Here is a 25,319-nt window from a genome sequence, read left to right on the forward strand (position 1 = left end):
ATTCGAAAATATTTCATGATGTTGAACAAAATACTACAAGGCGACGTTTTTATACAAAATTATTCTGGCAATTGAAAGTTATTCGGAATCAGGGCATGCACAAACTAATAAGTTCATCATGACATGTCTTCTATTAAAATTTATCACTTAATTATGGTAAGTTAATAAGTTTTTCTATCTCAATCTATCATTTAATATCTCAAGATTCGTTGGGGTGATAACGTCGTAGTGGAGTTAATCCAGAGCAAAGTTACGGACAAAGTAACCATGTTATTAACAGGTCGAGTCGATGCACTTGGTTGAACTATACTTTTTGTAAGGGACCATAATAATACAAAAATAATGTAGAAGGCTGTAGTAGACTAATATTTATAACGCCACTACCCATTTGATAACTCACTTCAAATTCCTAGGACACTTACTGTTGCTGATATTACAATGAAAGTACAATTGCAATTCAAATATCACCAACAATTTTAAGGAGATTCAAGTCCACTGCAGCAAATTTACCGGTCCAGCAGTAATCTTTCTGACTTGTCCCCTTCAGGATACAACAGCCCGATCACGTCGTATAACTCAACAAACTCTGGACAAGATGTTGAGTCCAAAGCTCTACCAAAAAAGAAGAACACCTTCCTTCAATTAATAAACTCTTTTATTTTTTACTTTTCTCACTTTTTATAAATTCTCCAAAGAATATATATTTTCCTCCAAAGAATATATATTTTCCACAAGTTAAGGATTGAACTTATTTTTTTTATGTATATGAATTGGTGAATAATATCATCCTTTTATAATGGATGAAAATGTACGGTATAGTGGGATATACCAAAAAAACGTGAGAAACTTTTAACAAATTTGTTTCTTTGTGGCTGCCCAAATGTGAAAAACATGGTCAACTTATGGACAAAAAAAAAACGTGAGAAATGTACAAAGGAGTTTCAAATGCATTAAACTCCATCTTCTGCCAAGCACTCAATATGGTGGACCATTTCAAACACACTTTAAAAAGGCAACTCTTTAATATAATCATTTGTAATGATAAAATGCTAAAAACACTTACAATCCCCCACTCATTTTAATATTAACATTAGAGAGTTTACTAGCTGAAGATAGATTATTATGCGTAATGAAGGTGTGCTCTGCATTGAACCTCCACTTAGTAAAACAATAATCTTTACTCCAGAGCCGTAGTGGTCTCAGACTTGAACTATGATTGCTTTAGGAAAATAAAGAATTACTGCTTACGCATAATAATCAAGGTGTTGACATGAGCTTTAATAGCCAGCACATTACGGCCTTGTGCTATCCCAGTTTTCATGAGTGCTTTTGAGAACGAGTCCAATTCTCATAGGAAGCGACCTACTTCTACACTCACATAGGTGAAATCTGTCAAGAGTGCTTCTGTAACTTAACACCCCACTCATACGAGCTACAGAGTTTCATTAAGAGTTTATAAACTCAACCTCCACAAATTGTTACAGAATAATGCACTTACACCATAGGGAGGGAATAAATAAAATAGTGCATTTTTCTCAACAGTCATCATATGATTCGTTTTTCCCATTGAACCTGGTTATAAGATCTCTAGTCCCCAGGTTGGGTTTCCTCATATACGACTCATGAATTTATGGGCTTCAATCTCATCCCCCTCGATGTGCTCCAGACCTTTTCTCTTGCCAAGGCCTTGGTTAGTGGATCTGCAAGATTATCACAAGATTTGACTTAATCAACATTAATTGTACCACTTGTCAAATATGATTTCACAGTACTGTGTTTCTCCTTATAGGTCTGGATTTACCGTTATAATAACGGTTTTGAACTCTATCAATTGCAGCGGTGCTATCACAATGAATTAAAATAGGAGGAATTGGTTTTTCAAAATAAGGAATTTGAAATAATAAATCTCTTAACCAATTTGCTTCTTCACTAGCTGAAGCTAAAGCAATTAGTTCAGCCTCCATGGTAGAGTTAGCAATAATAGTTTGCTTTTTTGATTTCCAACAAATAGCACCACCTGCCAACGTAAAAATATAACCGGCGGTAGAACAGGAATCACCAGATAAAGTGTTCCAATCTGCATCAGAAAAGCCTTTAAGTACAGCAGGATATTTTTTATAAAACAAGCCATAGGTTTTTGTACCAACTAAATATTTCATAACTCTCGTTATGGCATGCCAATGTTCACTACCTTGCTTGCTTGTAAACCTGCTAAGTACTCCAACTGCATACGCAATATCAGGCCTAGTGCAATCAGTCACATATCTCAAACTTCCAATTAAGCTAGCATATTCCTTTTGATTTATCACATCATTGTTACTTTAAACAGGAAACAAGTGAACACTTGAATCAAAAGGAGTTATAACATGCTTGCAATCAAGAAAGTTATATTTTTTCAATATTTTCTCAACATAATGTGACTGGTCAAGGAATATTCCATCACATGTTTTAGTAATTTTTATTCCAAGAATTAAATTTGCCTCACCAAGATCTTTCATGTCAAAATGACTTCTAAGAATATTTTTAGTTTCACCAATACCATTCATGTTAGAGCCAAAGATCAATAAATCATCAACATAGAGGCAAACAATAACATGTGAATTATTCCAAGACTTGTGATAGATGCACTTATCACATTCGTTTGTTTTAAAACCATTTTCAATCATGCAGGAATCAAATTTCTCATGCCATTGCTTTGGTGCCTGTTTCAAGCCATATAGGGATTTAGTAAGTTTACAGACTTTGCTTTCTTGGCCTGCTTCAATAAAACCTTCGGGTTGTTCCATATAAATTTCCTCATTTAGGTTTCCATTTAAAAAAGCAGTTTTTACATTCATTTGGTGAATGTGCAAATCAAAAATTGTAGCAATAGCAATTAAAAGCCTTATGGATGTAATTCTAGTTACCGGAGAAAAACTATCAAAAAATTCTAGGCCTTCTAGTTGTTTAAAACCTTTAGCAACTAGTCTAGCCTTATATTTATCAACAGAGCCATCCGGTTTTAACTTTTTTCTAAGGACCCATTTACACCCAATTGTTTTACAACCCGGTGGTAAATCAACTAACTTCCAAGTTTTATTGGAAATAAGTGATTCCATTTCATCATTTACAGCCTCTTTCCAAAAAATAGCATCATGTGAAGATAAGGCTTCTTGTAAATTGAGAGGGTCATCTCCAACATTAAAAACATAAAAATCAGGACCAAAATTTTTTTCTACTCTAACGCTTTTACTTCTTCTTAACTCAAAATCATCACTTTCTTTATTTTTCAAAACAGAAGTAGAAGAGCTAGGTAGTGACAAAATATTTTCGTTAGTCCTATGACCCCCACTATTTTTATAATCAAATGGAAATTTATTTTCATGAAAAATAGCATCTTCTGATTCTATTATTATATTATCTTCAAGACTAAAAAATCTATAGGCTGTACTATTTGAAGCATAACCAAGAAAAGCACAAGTAGTAACTTTTTTACCCAATTTACTTATTTTGGGATCCATTAGTCTTACATAAGCTAGACAACCCCAAACTCTTAGATATCCCAAATTTGGCTTGTGACCTCTCCACAACTCAAATGGTGTTAATTTAGTATTTTTATGAGGCACACGATTCAACACATAACAAGCAGTTAAAATAGCTTCACCCCAAAAATTTAAAGGTGCACTAGACTCAATAAGCATGGCATTTGTCAACTCAACCAAAGTTCTATTTTTTCTCTCCGCTACACCATTAGATGCAGGAGAGTAAGGTGGAGTAGTTTCATGAATTATTCCCAATGATCTAACAAAAGAATTAAACTCATTAGACTCATATTCATGGCCTCTATCACTTTTAATTCTTTTTATTTTTCTACCAAACTGATTTTCAACTTCATGGAGATAAATTTTAAAATTTTCAAAAGCATCACTTTTATTTTTCATCAAGAAAACATATGTATACTTAGAAAAGTCATCAATAAAAGTGATAAAATATCTATTTCCTCCACGAGTTAAAATTCCTCCAAGTTCACAAATATCAGTATGAATTAACTCTAATAATTCAGTTTTTCTTTCAACTTGAAAATGAGGTCTTTTTGTGATTTTGGATTTACTACAAGCTTCACATTTTTCAAAATCCTTTTTAATTATTGGGATTAATCCTAAACTACTCATGATTCCCACATAACGGTTATTAATATGACACAAATGAGCATGCCAAAAATTAGTGGAAGAAAGCATGTAAACAGAATTAGTAACTTTATTCATCTCAACATTCAACTTAAACATCTCATCACAAGCATACCCCTTTCCCACAAAAATACATTTTTTCACTATTACATATTGATCAGACTCAATAATTTGTTTGAAGCCTGCTTTGTTAAGAAGAAAACTAGACATCAAATTTTTTCTCATGAAAGGAGTACAAAGTACATCTTTTAGACAGTGGCGGAGCCAGGAATTTTGCTAAGGGGCTTCAAATATAAAGAAGCACACACGCGAAAACTACAAGTGGGGCGGGAAAGGAAAAGACTAACCTTAACCCGCTAAATTTAACTTGCCTTATCATGCGCCGTTTAGCATATTTTCCTACTTTCACCCTGCTCCATCGAGCCTTCTTAAATTTTCTTGTGTTTTTTTTCAATTTTACTTTGCAGTATTCTACTTTATTTTTTTTTATTATGAATTAACGGTCATTCAATCATATATTACTTTGAAAATCGCGAAGATTCTTTAAAAAGGTGTAGGGATTGAATTACTAATATTATAATACATATTCATAGGCTAACTAAATGGCATCGCCGATTTTGAGTTCGTTTAGTTCAATTTACTAGGTTATTCATTTGAAGAAAAAAAAAAGACAAATGACGAACAAATCAAAGAAGTTTAGTTTAGTTAAGTTTTCCTCTCTCAAGAATAGAATTAGAAAAAATAGGAAAGAAATATCATGAAACCAAAGAAAGTAACTTTAATTAAACAGTTTTGATTAAAGGATCTTCACAATTTTTAAATTTCTTTATTCGATTAAAAATAATTAACCTTATTTTAAAAAAAAATAATTCTAGTTTTCCTCTCTCAAGAATAGAATTAGAAAATATAGGAAAGAAATACCATGAAACCAAAGAAAGTAACTTTAATTAAACAGTTTTGATTAAAGGATCTTCACAATTTTTAAATTTCTTTATTCGATTAAAAATAATTAACCTTATTTTTTTTTAAATAATTCTATCTCAATTTCAAGTTTAATAACAATTCATCGTTTTCTTAAAGAGTTTCTTCGAGTTACCACATAGAAAGAGAGTTACGTAGAAACAAAATGAGCAATCAAGATAAGAAGAATAAAAGGCAAAAATAAAAAGGAATATGCCTAATAAATTTGAACAAAGGAAAATTGAGAAGGACGAAAGAATAATAATCTCCTACTCATTCTGAATGGAAGGGGAAAAAAAAGAATAAAAAGAAAAGAAAAAAAAGAAGAAGGAGAAATAGAATAGAAGAAAAAAATAACAAAAAAAGAAGTAGAAGAGTAAAGCTGCAAATTGAGCCCATAATTAATGAGGCTTTTCATTGCGTTAGGGGAATTTGAGCCCAAAAACTGAGCCATCTCCGTCTCTGTTGTGTGGAAAAGCCAAAGCAAAGAAAAAAAAAAACGACAAATTATTGCGTGTGTCGAAATTCGAACCAGCGACCTTGAGAGAAAGTTTGAACCCCCTTAACCATTGAGCTAAGATTTTCAGATGTGTTAAGGGGGTTCATTATAGCACATATATCCATAATATTCAGATTTGACCTTACAAATACAATGGAATTTTCCGGCGAAGGGGGTTCGGATGAACACCCTGATCTACACTTGGATCCGCCCCTGCTTTTAGAGTTAACACCCTTCCTGAGGTAAAGCTCAACTCGACATCTCCCTTTCCAAGCACTTGGGTAGTGTGAGAATCACCAAGCATGATGGTTTTGGGCTCCTCAAATGGAGTATACACTTTGAACCAATCTTTGACATAACAGACATGACGGTTTGCACCAGAATCAGCCCACCATCCATCAACATTTTCAACCATATTTATGTCTGTTATCATCGCCACAAGTGGCTCTTCGGTAACGTTCGCCTGAGGTGTAGGACCACGTTTCCGAAACTTGCAAAATGGAGCAATATGCCCACTCTTGCCACAGACAAATCATGGTCCTCCATTTTGTGCTTGTTGATTTTGTGCTTGGTTGATACCACCATTATTTTTCTTGGAAGGTCTACCATTATTTTTCTTGAATATTTTCTTCTTAGGCTTCATAGAAGTATTTTTGTTAGCATTAGGAGCAACATTATTTGAAGTAATTAAGTTTACCTTATTTGTGACGGGTTGTAAGTTGCTCTCTTCCGTTTGCAAAAGTGCATCTTGGCCCCTTGCTTCTTTCTCCATGCGGATTCGCATAATCAACGTCTCAAGAGAGGTTTCCTTTTGTTTGTGGCGCATGGTTTTTTGAAATTCCTTCCATGAAGGTGGAAGTTTATCTATTATGCCACAAACAATAAGGTTATCTCCAATTTTTATCTCCTCGGACCTGAGCTCTCCAACGATCATTATAAAATCTTGGGCTTGGTCTACCACTGATTTGTTGTCTACCATTTGGAAACGAAAAAATCTACTAGCAGCATATTTTTTCGCTCCAGCCTCCTCGGTATCATATTTATTCTGCAACGTTTTCCAAATTTTCTTTGCAGTAGAGTAAGTTCTATCATAATAATCATAAAAATTATCTGATAGACAATTAAGTAAATAATACCGACACTTGTATGAATCTTCATCATACTTTTCAGTTTTTTCTTGAAGAGATATAAGTTCTTCATCATTCATGGAACCATTGTCTATTTTATTTGGATTCTTCTTAGTTAACACATAAGAAACATTGAGAAGGCTTAAGTAGAAAAGTACTTTACCCTTCCATCTCTTAAAATGAGTACCGTTGAACCGAAATGGCTTGTTTAGATCTCCTACTTTGACATCCGCCGATTTTTCAATTGTAGCCATTTGAATCTCCTTAAGATTGTTGGTGCTATTGCAATCTTTCATTGCAATATCACCAACAATTTTAAGGAGATTCAAGCCCACTGCAGCAAATTTACCGGTCCAGCAGTAATCTTTCTGACTTGTCCCCTCCAGGATACAACAACCCGATCACGTCGTATAACTCAACAAACTCTGAACAAGATGTTGAGTCCAAAGCTCCACCAAAAAAGAAGAACACCTTCCTTCAATTAATAAACTCTTTTATTTTTTACTTTCCTCACTTTTTATAAATTCTCCAAAGAATATATATTTTCCTCTCTACACGCACAAGTTAAGGATTGAACTTATTTTTTTTTATGTATATGAATTGGTGAATAATATCATCCTTTTATAATGGATGAAAAGGTATGGTATAGTGGGATATATACCAAAAAAATGTGAGAAACTTTTAACAAATTTGTTTCTTTGTGGCTTCCCAAATGTGAAAAACATGGTCAACTTATGGACAAAAAAAACGTGAGAAATGTATAAAGGAGTTTCAAATGCATTAAACTCCATCTTCTGCCAAGCACTCAATATGGTGGACCATTTCAAAGACACTTTAAAAAGGCAACTCTTTAATATAATCATTTGTAATGTTAAAATGCTAAAAACACTTACTCTTAGTACATGGAAAATATGGAACTCATGAGTAATCGTCCTAATGTTTTAATGTTTCCATGGTTAGCTCATGGCCATGTAAGTTACTTTCTTGAACTAGCCAAAAAGCTTTGTCAAAGGAACTTTGATATATGCATTTGTTCCACACCTATGATTCTATCTTTAATAAAAGAATCCCATGGCAAAAATAATAACCTACCAAGTATCAAACTAATTGAACTCAATCTACCATCGAACATCCCAGAATTTCCTCCAGAATATCACACGACAAAAGTTCTACCGCGACATCTCGTTCCTAAGCTCGTCGAGGCCTTCAACATGGCTGCTACAAGTTTTTACGACATAATCAAGATTCATAATCCTGATTTGCTCATATATGATCATTTTCAGCTATGGGCACCGGAAATAGCCTCGTTGTATAACATTCCTTCGGTTCATTTTTGTGTCATTGGCGCTGTGACAATGTCTTTCGCCTCTCACCACGTTCTGTTTAAGGATAAGAGTTTCCCCCATCCTGCAATTTATCTAAGGGATTTTGAGAAAAAGAAGCAGAGGATCGCAATGCAATCATCAATTAAGCTCGTGGATAAAGAGTTCCCTTGTGGAAGCATGAAGCGATCTTGCGACATTGTTTTGATCAACAGCTGCAGGGAGATAGAGGGAAAGTACATTGACTATCTTATTTAAAAATTCAAGCAGTTAGAAATAATATATTTTATATCTTCAACTCGTAACATCATGTGACCTGATTCTTTTTCATAGGTCAAGCACATAAAAAAAATAATAAAAAAAACTTTTTTGTTGGGTGAAGGTGAGAAATTAGTATGAATTAAAATGTGACTCTGCTTAATTGTTTTGATACCATGTTGAATTTTGTGATCATTTTAATTAAAAATTTATGTTAGAAAGAGTTGACTTATATTTACTTAATTATGTCTTCAAAGGTGATGCCCGTTGGTCCACTAATTACGGAGGCCAAAAGTGACAATAATCAAGAAGCGGAGAATCAAGAAATCATGCAGTGGCTGGACAAGAAGGATAAGTGTTCAAGTGTATATGTTTCATTTGGGACTGAATATTTTCTATTGAAAGGAAGAGATTGAAGAGATATCTCATGGACTAGAGCTTAGCAATGTGAATTTCATTTGGGTACTAAGGTTTCCAGTTGGAGTTGAAATGACTATTAAAGAAGCTTACCACAAGGGTTTTTAGACAGAGTAATGAAATGGGCCCCACAAGACCAAATTTTGGGACATCGAAATTTGGGCGCATTCTTGAGTCATTGTGGATGGAATTCAGTACTCGAGAGTATTGATTTTGGTGTTCCAGTTATAGCCATTCCGATGCATCTTGATCAACCAATGCATGCAAGAATGTTGGTGGAACTTGGTAGTGCTGTGGAAATTGAGAGAAATGATGAAGGCAAACTATTTGGACAAAATATAGCACAAGTTATAAGAAATGTAGTAGTGGAGAAAACAGGGGAAGAATTAAGGAATAGTGTTAGAAATGTAAGGGAAAAGATAAGAATCAAAGGAGATGAGGAGATTGATGAAGTTGTGGATGAAATTAATCTATAAGCTTTGCATGAAAAGTAGGAAGTCTTAGCTATTGAATAAGTGGTGGTTACTTTCTACATTTGGGGAATAAATTGTCATTTTTCCCTTGGGTGTACAAAAGAAAATATAAACAAAATTTGCCCAGTAACAATTTTTACGTATGTACAAAAGAAAATACTAATCTCTCTGTTCTAATTTATGTGATATACTTTCTGTTTTAGTTTGTTAAAAAAAGAATGATACATTTCTATATTTAGAAATAATTTAACTTCAAACTTCCCCTTTTACCCCTAATGAAATGATTACAACCTCACAAATATCAATAGCTTGTTTTAGACCATAAGTTCTAAAAGTCTTTCTTTCTTTCTTAAATTTTGTGCCTAGTCAAACTATATTACATAAAATGGGACGGAGGGAGCATAAACAAAGAAAATTGGGTGAGAAGTAGGAACCAAATTTTCTTTGTGTTTGTCATCAATCTAGTTCTTCCCAATCACCAAGTAACTGAAACAAATCAAAACAAAGTTCTTCTATTTGAAATGTAGACTTTCAACCATAGACTTTGATGCTAACAAAGTTCAATATGACTTGGCAGAATATAAAGAATGGGGTGACTCCCACATCGTAATGCAATGAGTAAGCCAAAATTTCTGGTTACATATAAAATGCTGGCAAAGTGAAATGACAAACTCACGCAGCCATGCAGTGAGCACAAAGCGAATTATTCTTTCGCCTTTTACTAAAGAATACCATGTGCGCGCTGTAATTAGTGGCATACGCCAATTTTTGGAGGGGTTCTCAACTGAGTAACCCCTACAATTCTAGATTCAATCTTTTCATGTAATATTCCCTCAGTTTACTTTTGAGTGTTTAAGTTGATAATTCAAACATGACATTTTAGTAATATTTCTTAATTTAAAACTACATATTATTTCTTAAACTTTGTGTCAAATCAAACTAAGACACTTAAATTGAGACGGAGGGAGATTCCACAGCAACAAAGTGTTTGAGGTTTCTTTAAGCTAATTTTTCAGAATGAAAATGAGGACTTATTACTGCAACTGGAAGTGATTCATTATATATATCACTGCCAAGAAAAACACGAATTAGTTATGAAATTCGTCACTAATCTATTGCTAAAAAGCTCGTAACTAACATGATTTTTTGATAATCTTGTTAAAGAGAATTCGCAACAGAAGTTGTATAATACTAACTCCCTTTTTTTTTTTCTTTTTCTGTTTTTTTTGTTTTTTAGAAGAGAGGTTGTCTAATAGCAGGGGAATTCTTTCTGAGACTAATCTGATTTTAAGCTTGTTCATTTTTTTTTCTTATAATTATGAATAAATCTCATGAACAGATAAACGTATGTATTAATTACCAAGTGGGAATGTGCATCGTCCTCTTCTAATCCATCTGATAGTCGATAAAACACACCTGATTCTTTGTTAGAGGTTTTACAAATTTCGAACTTCATCAAATTTTTACAGTAATAATATGTTTTTGTTGATATCGGTTCCTAAACAACACCCTTGATCCAATGCCGAATCAAGAAGGTCCATGGCCTAGGCTAATGACCTTCCTTGCACTTTGAAGGGGTGTTCGCTTAAGGTTGGCCCAAGTGGTCTAGCCAATGTCATAATTTGTTGTGTGAGGGCCTGCGTTCGCGCGGCCCCCACCCAATTCTTAAGCAAAATATTATACTACAAACTAATTCCCTCCGGACATTTCACTGACCAGCTCGTGTGCATGTAATTAACCTTACCGCAGAATCAACTTACTTGATCTTAATATTAAATTTGTTTGCTGAGAACTTTTCCTCGAGCAGCTATTGAGAGAATTGCCTGTTTCCTGATTTTTTGGAATGTAAATAGCTTAATTCTTAAACTTTATGTGACCAGTTTGTACATATATCCATTGTGTGATAGTATGAAAATAACAAAGCACATTCTATTGTGCAACAATGTGTTCATGAGTCATGAATACAGAATCTTTGGAGTATAATGATAATCAAGCAGACCTATACTTTGATGCTCTGCAGAAGAAACGAAATGTGGTGACTCCCACATTGAAATACAAAGAGTAAGTCCAAACTTCTTGTAAAATATAAAATGCTAGCACAAGTGAAGCAACAAACTCATGCAGCCACGCAGTGAGCACAAAGCGAACTACTCTTTCGCTTTTTACTAAAGAATATCGTGTGAGCGCTGCAATTAGTGACATACACCAATTTTTGGAGGGGTTTTCATTCATTGAGTACCCCCCTTTCAATTCTAGTTTCAATCTTTTGTATTGTGATGTTCTTCTAAGGTAATTTTTCTCAATGAAAAAGAGGATTTATTACTGCAGCTGGAAGTAATTTACTATTTACCAAAATTGAATTTTCTCAAGTGATATGCAATAAGGAGGTTTGGGGCCAAGTGGTCGAGCTTATGTCATTATTTGTGGCAGCGAGGACCTATGTCTGTGGCCCGCTACAAATTTCTTTGCATGTTTATAAAAGGTCGGAGTCGAACAGGCTAATTTTCGATGTGACATTTCATCGAGCAGTTTGTGAGTATGTCATTAACCAAACATTGTCCAAGGGCCAGTTAGCTAAATGTCACCAATTTGAGTTCGGAATTCTATGGCAGTCCATTTGATTTACTAGGCTCCTAGTCTATTATTTGTATCCTTAACGGTATGCCTGTCAACCGGTTCCAACCGGAACCGGACCGGGAACATGTTAGGAAACCGGCCGGTTCCGGTTCCAAAACCGAAACCGCCTAACCGGTTCCGGTTAACCGGTTTTAAGGTCCAAACCGGAACCGGTCCGGTTTGGATTCGTTAAAATATTTTTTTTTTGTTTTTTGTATTATATATATATATTATAGTATTTATTTGTATATTGTAGGTATATTTACATATGTTATACAATTTTATAATTAAAGTTTAAATATTTACTGACTAACAGCAAGTCAGCAATACAGAATAGTGCTTTTCGTACACATATATATGTATAACTTACATATACTTATATTTATGTACTATATACTCTATATACTTATATATATGTATAACTTAATATATATACTATATATATGTATAACTTAATATATATACTAAATATATGTATAACTTAATATATATACTATATATATGTACTATATACTATATATAGGATAGCTTAATATATATATAGGTATAACTTAATATATATACTATATATACAATATATACTTAATATATATACTATATATACATATCTACTATATATACTATATATACTTATATACTATATATACTTATATATGTGTATAACTTAATATATATAGTATATATACTATATATACTTACTTATATACTATATATACTATATATACTATTTTTTCTATATATACTATATATACTTATATATGTTTAAGTATACTATATAACTTAAGTATATTTTAGGTATATTCCTAACTTAATAAAAGTAAAAATATAAACACAAGTAAATAGAAGAAAGCTCAATGAGCCATATATTTTATTCATTCTTGGATAACATTTATTTGCAAGTTGTATTTTTTTTTAACTTGCAAATAATACATGAGTTATACAAAAATAGTAGAATAATAAAATCACCAATTTTGAACCATTTCGTTAATTTCCCCCACATCATATTCGGTCATGAAAATATCTTTAAAGTCTTCCATTTGGTCCGGTCCACTAGCTATCAAATCTTCAATTTCTTCCTCTTCGCCTTGCTCCGCTTCTGAGTTTTGGTTGCGTCGCTCCGATCTAATCCAATCTCGAATGCACACTAGTACTTGCAAGCTAAAGCCGGATAATGAATGTCTATGGTCTCCAATTTGCTGTCTTCCTTGGCTAAATGCGCTCTCCGAAGCCACGGTTGATACTTGAACCGTAAGGATATCTCGAGCCATTCTTGAAAGTATCGGATAGCTTGCCTTGTACTTCTTCCACCATGCTAAGACGTCCACCTCATCCAGTTGGCTGATATCCACATTTGGCTGCATCAAATAAAAGTTAAATTCATCAAAGTTTGCAGTAGAAGAAGATGTAGGTTGTGAATGTAAAACTTTTAAACCCGACAAACCCTTTTTGCTACTATGAGAAGTAGTAGGGCGTGGAGCAACTGGTGTAGCACGTTCTTCCAAACTAGAATAATGAGTAAAAACTCTTCTAAACTCATCATCAATAGCGAGATCGGCTTCAGCTAAAGATGGTTGAACTCCCTCTTCAATTTCTAAAAATGTATAAATTTGACTAACCAAATTTTTAGTATAAGACACTTTTAAACAAGGATTTAAAAGGGAACCCAATATAAATAAAGTTGGGATGGGAAAAAAATACTTCTTAAATTTGATTATCATTTCAAAAATAGCCACTTGATAATCGGGTTTATATTTATACTCTTGTAAAACTCTAGCTATTTCCGCTAAGTAGGCTAAAATTCCGGTTACCGTGGGATAGAATTGTCTAGAAAAAGCAAGAGTTGCATTATAAAAATTTTCTAAGAGTTCAATACATTCTTTAACATCTTCCCAATGCCTATAAGTTAACCAATCCTCACTATCAATATTATATTTGTTGTTAGAATTAAATTGCAAAAATTAAAGATAGAGTTGGAACGAAGGTACCAAATTGCCGGAATAATTTCCAACAAAGCGAAGGCGGCTAGAATTGCAAATCCACCAAAGCTACTTCGGATTGTTGCAAAATCACCAACTCCACCAACAATATTATAATTGCAAAATTAATAATTGAAAGTTCAAACTATAATAAGACTTTGTGGCTAATTATTGCAAAGTAACTATAATTGAGAGATTGAGATTTGAGAGAAAGATGAAGAAGAGTGAATTGAAATGAAAATGAAGAAGAGTTTATATAGGGGTGGGGGAGGGGTTAAAGTGTTAAAAAAAAAAATTTGGGGGCCAAAAATTAAGAAAATGACCGTTTGGCAACGGACATTTTTGCAAATCGACCGTTGCCAACGGTCCATTACCGAGGCCCAAGTCCAACGGCTCTTTCCTTTTTTTTTTTTTTTTTTTTTTTTTTTAATTTTAACCGGTTTAACCGGTTCCGGTTAAGAAAAATTTGGAACCGGACCGGTTAACTAATATCCGGTTAACCGGTTATACCGGTTCCGGTTTAACCGGTCCGGTTACCGGTTACACGGAACCGGTTGACACCTTTACTTAACGGCATGCTTTTATACCTATAGAAATATCATGATATATTCCTTCCTTTTTAATTTTTTTGTGCCCAATTAAACTCCGCGTCATAAATTGAAAAGGGAAGTAATTAACAACAGTTAAGATGAAAACTTTGTGTTTTATTGCGGGTAAAACCAAATAGAAGATATATTACAAGGTTGTAACTTCCCAATTAGTGTCAATTAAAGAGGCTCATAAGATAACCAACGTTTCAACATAGCCAAACATTGAGCTGCGTCCACTCTGGAGCAGTTTGTCCAGATCTCTGTCAAAAATTGAAATAGAATTAAAATTTTCCAAACTAATATGAAATGACAAAAAAAGACTTATTTCAATTTTTTTTTTCACTTTTTTTCAGAAGCGTTTGGCCATGAAAATTTCAAATACAACTTGAAGTTGTATTCCAGAATTCCAAAAACAAAAAAACTTATTAAAAAATTCACTTTTTTCATAACCAAAACAATTACATTTCAATAAAAAATACAATTTCAAAAATTATGGTCAAACACAACTCGAACTCCAACTCCAACTCTAAAATTCTAAAAAAAGTGTTTTTTTTTTTTATTTCTATGGCCAAACGCCTACTAAAAGTGGATTGTTGAGTCCACAAAAAATTATGTCAAATAAATTATAAAAAAAAAAATGGATTGTGGGGTCTACTTTTTTATTATCTTCTTCAATGCTCATTTCTACCAAAGTACTGGCCGTTTCTCTTCTTCAAGAAAACTTGGTTCTTCCTTCTAAGTTCTAAGCCTACTCATTCAATTCTATTCAGCTATTAGAATCACATATTCATCTATTAAAATTAAATATACAAATTCTTTGAAGATTGATGCTTAAAACTTTGTTGACAACTTGGTGTCCTGCTAATGCTAAGAAAATATAAGTCTTTGCACCTTTTCGAATACCAAAACCTTTTGCCCCAGCATATGAACTGTATGCATTATATGATTCCTCTTTTGAACTAAATTTCATACCGATCTCAAAGACAAAGTTCTCGTTGATGCTATAAACATTATGCGCTCTTGTGGAATATTCTGGATCGTTAACATTGTGATCTACAATAATAGTTTTTAAATTATAAGTATCAAATACAAGGAATAGGTAAAATATAAATAAAATGTAGTATTTAATAAATGATTTCCATACTGAAATTAAGGAAATTTCATAGAAGTGAGACATTACCTTCTTGGTTCGAAGGCCCTTTATCAACATTTACATTCTCCATTCCTGATTTGAAGCACAAATAATCTGTACAAAAAAAAAAAAAAAAAAAAAAAACTATTGCATTAAGGGTTGTCTCCTGCCAAAGCTATCTTAGAGTAGAAGTATTGATATATTTTCTTTTATGATATTATAAAGATCAAATTATAATTTTGAATATGTGAACCACTATTAATTTTGCTTGCGGGAAGTGGGAAACATTATTTAGAATGAAAACAGTACAAAATTTCTATATTAATATTATTTCTAGTTTCTAATAAATTATATTTCTATGTTGACAGAATTTTCCAACAAGCATGAAGGTTATATATGCAGCCATGGTGGATATGTAAAGGTAACAACAACCATGAGCACACTATAGATAGTTCTATAAAAAATATAAGAACATTGTGCTTACAAGCTATGTATAAAACATTTTATATTGATGATGATACATATGTACAAAATAAGGTTCATTGATGAGAAACTTCTCTTTTTTCCAAAATTTGAAATTTGGCAAGAGAAGGTGGTTGTACAGATCCAAACAATGATAAAAAGAAAAGGATGACAAAAAAGTTGATAGATTTATTACATTTAGAGCACAAAGTTTGCTGTTCTAGGAAAAAGAATAAGAAAGTTGATAGATTTATCACTCCCTTCATTCACACGCTTCTTAAGAAATAATAAATGAAGTGCATAATTTACCATGATACTCATATTAATTGGTGGATAGTCTTAATGATTTTGGAAAATGATTGGAATTAGTAATCAATGCTAAGGGTAAAATTGGAAAAATAAATAATTTTTTTCTTGATATGCAAAAGTAGATAAATAAAAATAAAAATCTATTTATGAAATAGTAGGAAAATAAAAATGAACGGAGGGAGTATATTTAGAGTAGAAAGCCTCTTGTTCTTGAGAATAGCTATGGTGTCTCTTTGAGAAAGAAATTTTTCGTACTGGCATATCTTTGGTGAGGTGTGATCAGCAAAGGAGGGAAAATGACTTTTTCTTTCATCCATTTCTTTTGTACTATGTACTATTTTGTCATCTTTTGTTTTCACTAGTTCATTTGCAAAGATGGCCCACATATCCATGGCAAAAAATGTAATGGACCCTCACACAATTTTTGTTGATTGAGCCTCTATCATGGTAATTTGATTAAAATTAAATATTTATCACTTTATTTGAAATTCGAAGTTAGAGTTGAAGATGGAGTTATGTTTTATAGTTTTTGTAAAGATTATTTGGTTCTTTAAATATATTGAAAGTGAAAATAAATTTTTTAGTGTTTTCAAATTCCAAATACAACTTTAAGTTGTATTTAAAATTTTCATGACAAAACATTAATTTTCAAATAAAATAAAATATTTTTTCAAAAAAGGTGAAAAATTCTCATGGCCAAACGGGTCCTTAGTCTCGTGCGAATTCACAACTTAAAGTTTATAAATTTTAAATTTATGAATTACTTTTTTTATTATTTGATCAAATTTACTGGATTCTGTCCAAATCATACCTGTCATGGACTTACCTTCAGACAAGTCTGTATATAACTCTGTTAAGACAAAATTGCACTATACTTTCTAGAAGAATTTTTCAACAAATACGTAGAATTAGATTAAATGTATTGAGTTGTAGCAGGGACTTAGTAGCTCAATTAGTTGATTACCTGAACTTTTAACTTATTGATGAGGGTTTGAATATCCACATTGTAATTCCCTCCTCCATTTCCCCTTCCCCTACCCCTATTTAATAAAAATTGTATTGAGTTCTATGGAACTCATACTTTTAAGTACGTGTATCTACTATCTATCTAGTATTTACTTCTATCTACTACTAATATATAAGTGGCAACAAGCTAGCGCCAGAGGGTCAACATGTTTGCCGACCATGGGGATAATTTTTATATTGGCAAAAGTCATAAATTGCCCCTTAAACTATTTTTCAAAAGTCATTTCCACACTTAAACTTTAGTGGTGATCTATTACACACCTAATATATAAAAAAGTGATATTAATTACCCCTCAGAACACCCAAACCCAAGCGCATGTGTGCCGACTTTTTTGTGCGCGTGAACAGTTATTTATTACACATTAAACTTTAAAAAAAAAGGAAAAATCATTTAAATCCGAATCCATCCACTTAAACGGTCATATTACCATTACTCACACATCAAATATACCCGATCCATCAAATATTAAGAACCCTAATTTTTGTCTCCCAAATTCGCAAAATCTGCCCCAATTTGAAGCAAAGGTAATTTTTGTCTCCATTGTTTATTAGTTCCTCTCCAACTAATTTTCCCTTTTGTTTTCCATTGTAAAGCTTCTTGTTCTCCTGTAGGAACTGTTTTTATCGATTTGTTAATGTATGCTTTTTTTTCATTTTTTTTTTTTGTATTAGTTCCTGTGTTTTTCCGTTGTTTTTTCCGTATGTGACTAGCTTCGTTTATGCCTTTGAATTTCGGGTAATGAAGGTTCCATAATGGCTAGATTTGGCTTGTCTAAGATTTGTAAGGAGGAAGATGATCATGAGCTTTCTGAAGAGCGATGCAATCATGGGTTTTTATTGCCTTTGATGACCTCTTGGATCCCAGGAACCCGGGTAGAAGCTATTGGAGTTGTCCATACTATGGTGTAAGTGATTTTTCATCAAGAATTGAACTTTTCTAGTTGGAAGTTATATTCCTTTTACCTATATTTGATTGATTGTAAGATGCTAGATCATGTGATTTTTATCGTTGGAAGGGTGATGAGATTGATCCAAGATCCAAATTTGTGATTCCTAAACTAGTGAGAAGAATTGGTGAACTTGAAGCATCATTTGAAGCTTCCGCAAAAGTTGATGACAAGCCTACTATGTCTACAGAATCTGTAGAAAGCAAAATTGATATGCAAAGCATAGAGATTGAAATGGATAATTTTGGAGAACAAATTAAGAAGATGAAAGAAAAGGAGAGGATGTGGAAAAGCAAGCTGGCAAAGTCCACCAAAAGGGAGACAATACTTTGGATTGCCTTGTTGTGTATTGGCATTTTAGTTTTAAGTTTTGTGTTTCAAAGTATGTACTTAAGAGGTTATTATATGAAGTTGCCCTAAGAGGTTAGTGTACTTGTTAAGCCTTTATTAGAACTTGTTGGTGGTATTGGTAATGTTAATTAGAACTTCTTGGGGCTATTGGTAATGTTTATTAGAACTTCTTGGTGGTAGTGTTAATGTTAATTAGAACTTCTTGGGCTATTGGTAATGTTTATTAGAACTTCTTGGTGATATTGTTAATGTCTGGTTTAGTTTGATTTTTGAAACCCTTGATGTTTGGTATTGCCAAGTATGTATCAAAATTCGGAAAGTGGAAAGTAAAGAAATTCGGAAATAAAACATAAATAAATTACAAGCCAACAAAAATTTCATACATAAACTTTAAAAGTGACAAACACGGAGATCTAATCTAATACTACGATCTCCCCCTTTTTCTTGATAATGAAGACTACACGGTTCCTAACTTGACAGGCTTGGAAACACAACACATTCCCTGTCCTCAATCCGTTAGCATAAATAAATTGTTTCTAGCCTTGAGATAGGTGCGTATATGCACCAACTTTGTACTTCATATGGTACGCGTGATGGTTGTAGAGAACAATAGTTTCGTGGTCAAAATTTGGAAGAAATTCCAAAACGTTATTAAGAAGGATCTGCAAAAAATACATGCTAGTACTAAAACTAAAACAATTGAAAATAAAAAATGATCTCGTCATTATGAAATTAACACTTACGAAGTCATTATTTTCAACGACGATCTCGTTAATGTTTTCCCAAATGCCAGCATCTTGGACTGAAGACTCATATTAGGGTGAGGGGTAGAATGAATGAGAATTTGAGTGAAAGTTGGAGAATGAATAATTAGTTGTGAGTGAATTAGGTATAATGGCAAGACCTATTTATAATGTGTTATTCATTTAGTGTCCCTAACTACTAACTAAGCGGTCACTAATATTCAATACCAGTTAATACCCTACCATTCAATTCCAGTCAATACCATTCAATACACAAATGAAAATACGTTCAAAATTAGACCACCACAACCAGTCAATACCATTCAATACACATATGTCAATACGTTCAAAGTGTTGACCATTCATTTTCATTCAGAAAAAGATAGTTCATCAGGTATGCTAATTCAATACAAAACAGTAAAAAAGTTAAATGCAGTCACATCGACCCTACCTATGCCAATTCAGTACAAAACACTAAAAAAGTTAAATGCAGTCACAGCTGCCCTACCTATGCCAATTCAGTACAAAACACTAAAAAGGTTAAATGCAGTCACAGCTGCCCTACCTATGCCAATTCAGTACAAAACATTAAAAAAGTTAAATGCAATCACAGCTGCCCAAAAACAGTCTTAACTGCAGTCTCAGCTGCTAAGGACAAGCCTAAATCCTAAACCAAAACCTTCAAAGTTAATTTTTACAATGCAGTCAAAGCTGAAATAGTAACACCAACAGAATGCAGTCATAATGGAGTAGTGGAACTTCCTTGGCTCGATTGTGTAACTTTGGCCATTTTCCCCATCATTTCTCCAAGCTGCCTTGAGGTCATAGCATCTTTTCCCTACCATTTCACACCACATGTTGCCTTATGTCAAGAACACCAGTTACCACTGCTGAAGACTTAACAGTTCAAAACCTTTGACTTAGCAGCCCAGGCTACATAAATGCAATAAGGCTAGTTAATGATATTTGTAAGTAACTAAGAGTTAATAGAAAAAGATAGCCGAGTGATAAACAACTTACATTAATGATTGTTTGCCCACTTTGTGTGTGCAGCACCCCCATTCCAACCATACTTGGCCTGCTAATACCAATATTCTACAAAACAAAAGAAAGTATTAGAAGTTATTAATTTATAACTTATTATTGAATTATAAAGTAGATTTACCTTCTTTGAACCTTTTGGTCTACCCCTTCCTCTACTAGTTGGAGCAGCTGCATTACTTGAATTTGGGTTGTAGGATGTGAGACAGTAGCAGCAACATTACTTGAATTTGGGCCAGTAGCTGCATTATTTGAATTTGGGCCAACAGTTGCATTACTTGAATTTGGGCCAGTAGTATTAGGCTCTCTGAAACATCTCCTTTTGTTGACCCTTGGTATGACATTTGCTGCATGTCATCTCAATTCTCCTTTTGGATAATTTTCTAGTTTTCTGCAGCTTCTTTCCTCTTTACTTTCTTGGGTCTGCCAGGTAACCTTTTTACTTCATGTGGTATAACAAAAGGATTTGTTGATTCTGGCCACATCTTCATATTCAGAACTGGCTGAATGTCTTCATGTATGTTTCTTTTTTATACCAATGAGAAATGTAGTCCACTGGGTTAAGCTTGCATGAGGACATGGTATGCCTTTCAACATTCATGCTCTACATGTACAAGTTTGCCTAGGCAGATCCAAAATATGCCTATACTGTCCATGAAGCACCTCATACCCTGTATCAGAATTCCATTAAATACTACACTTCATGGACTTCTTTGTGTTGTCTCCTAGTAACTTCATTGCCATTGGAGAAACATCACAGATCCAACTATTACAAAACTCCCTCATTGGTCCTACTCTCTTCATCATTTTCACCCTTATCTCCTCAAGCATTGTAATTATACCTTTGTGTCTTGTAGCCAATATCCAAGAGTTAAAACACTCAGCCATGTTATTATCTACACTATCAACTTGTGTGGTATATTTGAAGTAAAGCTTACTCACATCTTTCTAGATTGCAGTACATCAACTTACCAAGACCTGCCTTGTAGCACCCCCCTTTGGGAGGACACTATTACGAACAAAAGCCAATTTTTCACTTACACCGTTTAGAAGGAACTTATGCCAAAATATATTCACAAATATATTTAATAGCGGAAAAGGCTCATGCGGAAAAATTTGGAAGTACGACATTTTTTAAATTTTTTTTTTTCCCACTGCGCCCTCCGAAAATTTTCTTAGATGAAATACAATAGCAGAGTATCATTTTAAAATGGTAATCCCTTCTCAAATAGTCAACACATTTAAGAAGCTTCGTTTTGAAATTTTATTACCAAATCAACACCATTACGGGTCCATAAGATGCACAAAACTCAAACTAGTGATTTTCACAAAACTATTATCATCCTTTGTACATAATTACAAGACAAAATACAAATTCAGTATATGGCATGACTTGGGTTAAAAACACACCCTAAAATAGCAAAACCAGTCATCAAGTTTAAGTTACAAGCACATGGTCTTGTTTTTCCACAAGCCTTCAAAATTTCATACATAAGTGCCGCACATGTATCATGTACAAGTCCCCAAAAATTTACAAAAACTGGATGCATATGCAGATGTGATCTTCACAAGGGCTCCCAAAAAGTCTACTCCAAATGGTCATCTTCATACCTCATCTCGCGCATTACCTACGATAGAAAACAACTATCGCTAAGCATGAAGCTTAGTGGTGTATAAACTTTGGGCTTGGAGCCATTAAATTCTCCAATTCCCTTGTTCGTCGTAGGTGGCTCAATAAGGTAACAATAAGCCCAAGTGAACAAGTATATCAAAGTATCGAATACAAACCTTGGAGAGTTTCAAAATATCAATACTAATATTCTAAGGCTCAAGTATCAAGAAAGCTTATAATTCAATTCAAGAGAGTTGTCAAATAATCAATTTCGCCCATTATGTACGTCATGCCATCACACTAAGCACAATCAATATCAAGATGGGCCGAAGCCCCGAAATCAAGAAGGACCGAATCCCATATCAAGAAGGGTCGTCACCCAATATCAAGAGAATCAACCACCATGTTGAAAGTGGCTTTCCACTCGTACTCGAAAATGGACGAAAATCCATCGTCAAGACGAAATGTAAATCCAAAGTCAAGATGGGCAAGATCCGAATCGAGGGGCATGCCAATATCGATGACTAGTCACCATAACGAGAAGGACCAAGTCCCAACAAGAATGCAAAATGATCAAGCAATTCGTACAAGTGGGCGGTTTAGCAAAAGTTTTGCAATACTTGAGACAATAACCATACAATAATATAAGATAAAGAGTAAAGAAATAACTCATCAAGATACTTCAAAATTCCAGAAAAATAAAAATATTTTAAGTTCAAGTTTATACACAGACCTTGGCGTTTTACCACACAACAAGTTCTACCACAACTCGAGGAGTTCAAATCATCTACGCCATAGACCAACCAAAGTCCACTTCGTCAAATAATTCCTCTTAGCTTGTACAAGAGCATATATACCTTAAATACAAAATAAAATATCTACTTAAGTTCAAAAGTCCCAGCACATCACAACTAAACACGAAATCAACGAAAATCAGCCCAAACTACCAAAATAGAAATTCTGGACAGCGCTACTGTCTTGTACTGTTGCTCAGTTTCGAAGGGGTAAATGGAAAAACTGGACTTTGTGTCCTTAATGAAAGTTGTAGATATATGTCTTAGGGTCTCATAGAAATTCGAATCACCCCTACATCAATTTTGTACAAAAAGATATGCTCAAAATACTAACAGCAGTCCATGTAGAGTGTTCAAAACAGAAATCTGGACAGCACCTCCCCCTGCACTTCATCACCCCTTTTCGGGTAGCTAAAGGCAAAACTGGGTTTTACATCCTTGATGAAAGTTTTAGGTCTATTAAATAGCTTTCCAGAACATCTTGAAGCACTCAAAACGGAGCTGTATACAAGGAGTTATGCTAAAAACACTAACAGCAGTCCCAATCCAAAAACGGGTTTGCAAAACAAAAATCTGGGCAGCAACTCCCTTGATATTCCAGCCACAAAACAATTCAAAACAACCACCAACCAGTCCCAAAATATTATCATAAAACAACCACAAAAAAATCATATCAAACAGCCCCAAAATATTATCACAAAACAGCCATAAAAATCATACAAAACAGCCCAGTATACGCTTTGTATACAATATTTTCATACACTTTATTCTCCCATTTTCGAAAACAGCAACTTATCAACAACATCAACAATCATTATACATAATAAATCAACCAATTCCACCCATTTAATCCAACTAAAACAGCCCCTAATCCATAAATCTCAACAAGATAATAAACAAGTTTATAACGCTATTTTATCCGTTCTAATCCGTTAAATCTCTAAACAAACTTGTTAAAAATGAAAAATGGACCTCAATCTTACCTTAAGTATGCAGCAACCAAGTCACCACTCTCCTTCTTAGCTGATTTTTGGCTCAAAATGAAGGCAATGCAACGTACAACACTTTTCTCTTCACGAGCTTTGAAATTCGAGGCTCCGATTTTGGTCAAAATGACTTTTCTTAGCCTAGGAGTTCTCTCTCTCTCTCTCTCTCTCTCTCTAATATTTTGGAAGTTCCTAGATGTAAAATGATCAGCCATTTACTGAATTTTCCAGATATGTTAACATTAATGGGCCTCATGGGTCAAAATATACTCATGGGCCGAAATGTAAATGCTTGGGTTGGGTCTCAAGTTGCTGTTCCGCCAACCCAACTTGCATCGTCCATATCTCCTTATCTAGATGTCACCTATAAGCCTATAATATATGGTTGGAAAGGTATTTCAATTATCTACAACTTTTATTTTATGAGTTTTCCTAAATTCTCAAATTCGGATGAGGTTACGACCTCCCGAAGTCAGATCACCCGAAACATAACAAAAAAAAAATATTTTTTTCCTTCTACAAAAATTTGAGGTGTTACTTTCAAAAAAGAAAATTTTGGGGTGTTACATGCCTCTCCCAATGTTTTCATGTAGTCAAGGTTATCATTCAAATCAGCCTCAAATGTGGACCTTGCACACCTCCAAAAACAATTTCTTCTCTCAAGACCTCTGTATTCTTTGGACCTATTTTCCAACATATGCCTAACACACATCATATGCTCAACATTTGGCAGCTGCTCCTTTATGGAACCTTCAAGACCCTATGAATAATAAAAAAGTTGGTTGTTATTAAACAGAAAATAAAGTGTAAGAAACAATTATAAATATGATGTAATTAAACACCTCATATTACCTTTTGCATATCTGTTATAACTGCCATGTCCGTCCCATCTCTCAGCTGGAGATCTTTCTTTAGAATTTTAATAAACCATGTCCAATTATGCTTGTTTTCAACCTCAACGACTGCCAAGCAAGTGGCAACAGCTGATTATTTCCATCTTTACAAACAACAACAAGCAGCTGACCTTTTGAAATTCCCTTTAAAAAACAACCATCCAAACCAATACATTTCCTACATCCTGCCAAGTATGACTTCTTCATTGCATCAAAGCATATGTAGAAGCTTACAAATCTTTTTCTTCCTTCAATTGTCTCTTCACTAAGCCTCACTACACATGTATTACCTGGATTAGACCTTAGCAACTCATCTTTGTAATCTCAAATTCTGCCAAACTCCTTTACATGGTCACCCATTATCTCTGAAATCACCTTGTTTTTTGCTCTCCTACACACAGTCCTCCCAACATAAAGATCCAAATCCTTTTTAATAAGCTGTTGGAACTCAAGAATTCTAATGCTTGGTTGTTCCTTTATCCTCTCATTATAGTGATTATCTAAAAATTTGGAGTTGCAAATTTGTTTCTATTTGTAGGGTCACATTTGTGAATTGGATTATAGTTCTTCACCACAAAATTGTAAGTCTTAGAGTCAGAACTGGCAAATAAAAGCCAAG

The 25,319-nt window shown here is 33.7% G+C and overlaps 1 protein-coding gene, 1 long non-coding RNA gene and 2 other non-coding genes across 4 annotated transcripts; 3 read left to right on the top strand and 1 right to left on the bottom strand.

Annotated features, from left to right (window-relative positions):
- Positions 1–7,654: 7,654 nt before the first annotated feature.
- LOC132601934 (UDP-glucosyltransferase 29-like) lies at positions 7,655–8,332 on the top strand. The gene has a single exon (XM_060314981.1). The coding sequence runs from the start codon at positions 7,655–7,657 to the stop codon at positions 8,330–8,332; it is 678 nt and encodes a 225-aa protein (XP_060170964.1).
- Positions 8,333–9,900: 1,568 nt separating this feature from the next.
- Positions 9,901–10,017, top strand: LOC132604674 (U5 spliceosomal RNA). Its single transcript, XR_009568789.1, has one exon. It is a non-coding gene; the product is annotated as a U5 spliceosomal RNA (small nuclear RNA).
- Positions 10,018–11,344: 1,327 nt separating this feature from the next.
- LOC132604675 (U5 spliceosomal RNA) lies at positions 11,345–11,462 on the top strand. Its single transcript, XR_009568790.1, has one exon. It is a non-coding gene; the product is annotated as a U5 spliceosomal RNA (small nuclear RNA).
- An 8,266-nt stretch (positions 11,463–19,728) lies between these two features.
- LOC132604331 (uncharacterized) lies at positions 19,729–24,149 on the bottom strand. Its single transcript, XR_009568705.1, has 5 exons — positions 23,805–24,149; positions 22,761–22,884; positions 20,540–22,043; positions 20,395–20,469; positions 19,729–20,307 (listed from the first exon to the last, which is right to left on the bottom strand). It is a non-coding gene; the product is annotated as an uncharacterized LOC132604331 (long non-coding RNA).
- Positions 24,150–25,319: the final 1,170 nt, after the last annotated feature.

Source organism: Lycium barbarum, chromosome 7, assembly GCF_019175385.1.
Source record: "Lycium barbarum isolate Lr01 chromosome 7, ASM1917538v2, whole genome shotgun sequence".
In the NCBI taxonomy this organism is placed as follows: Eukaryota; Viridiplantae; Streptophyta; class Magnoliopsida; order Solanales; family Solanaceae; genus Lycium; species Lycium barbarum.

What these genes read in the sequence shown, in the direction of transcription:
- LOC132601934 (XM_060314981.1), top strand. Translation starts at nt 7,655, where the DNA reads ATGGAAAATATGGAACTCATGAGTAATCGTCCTAATGTTTTAATGTTT.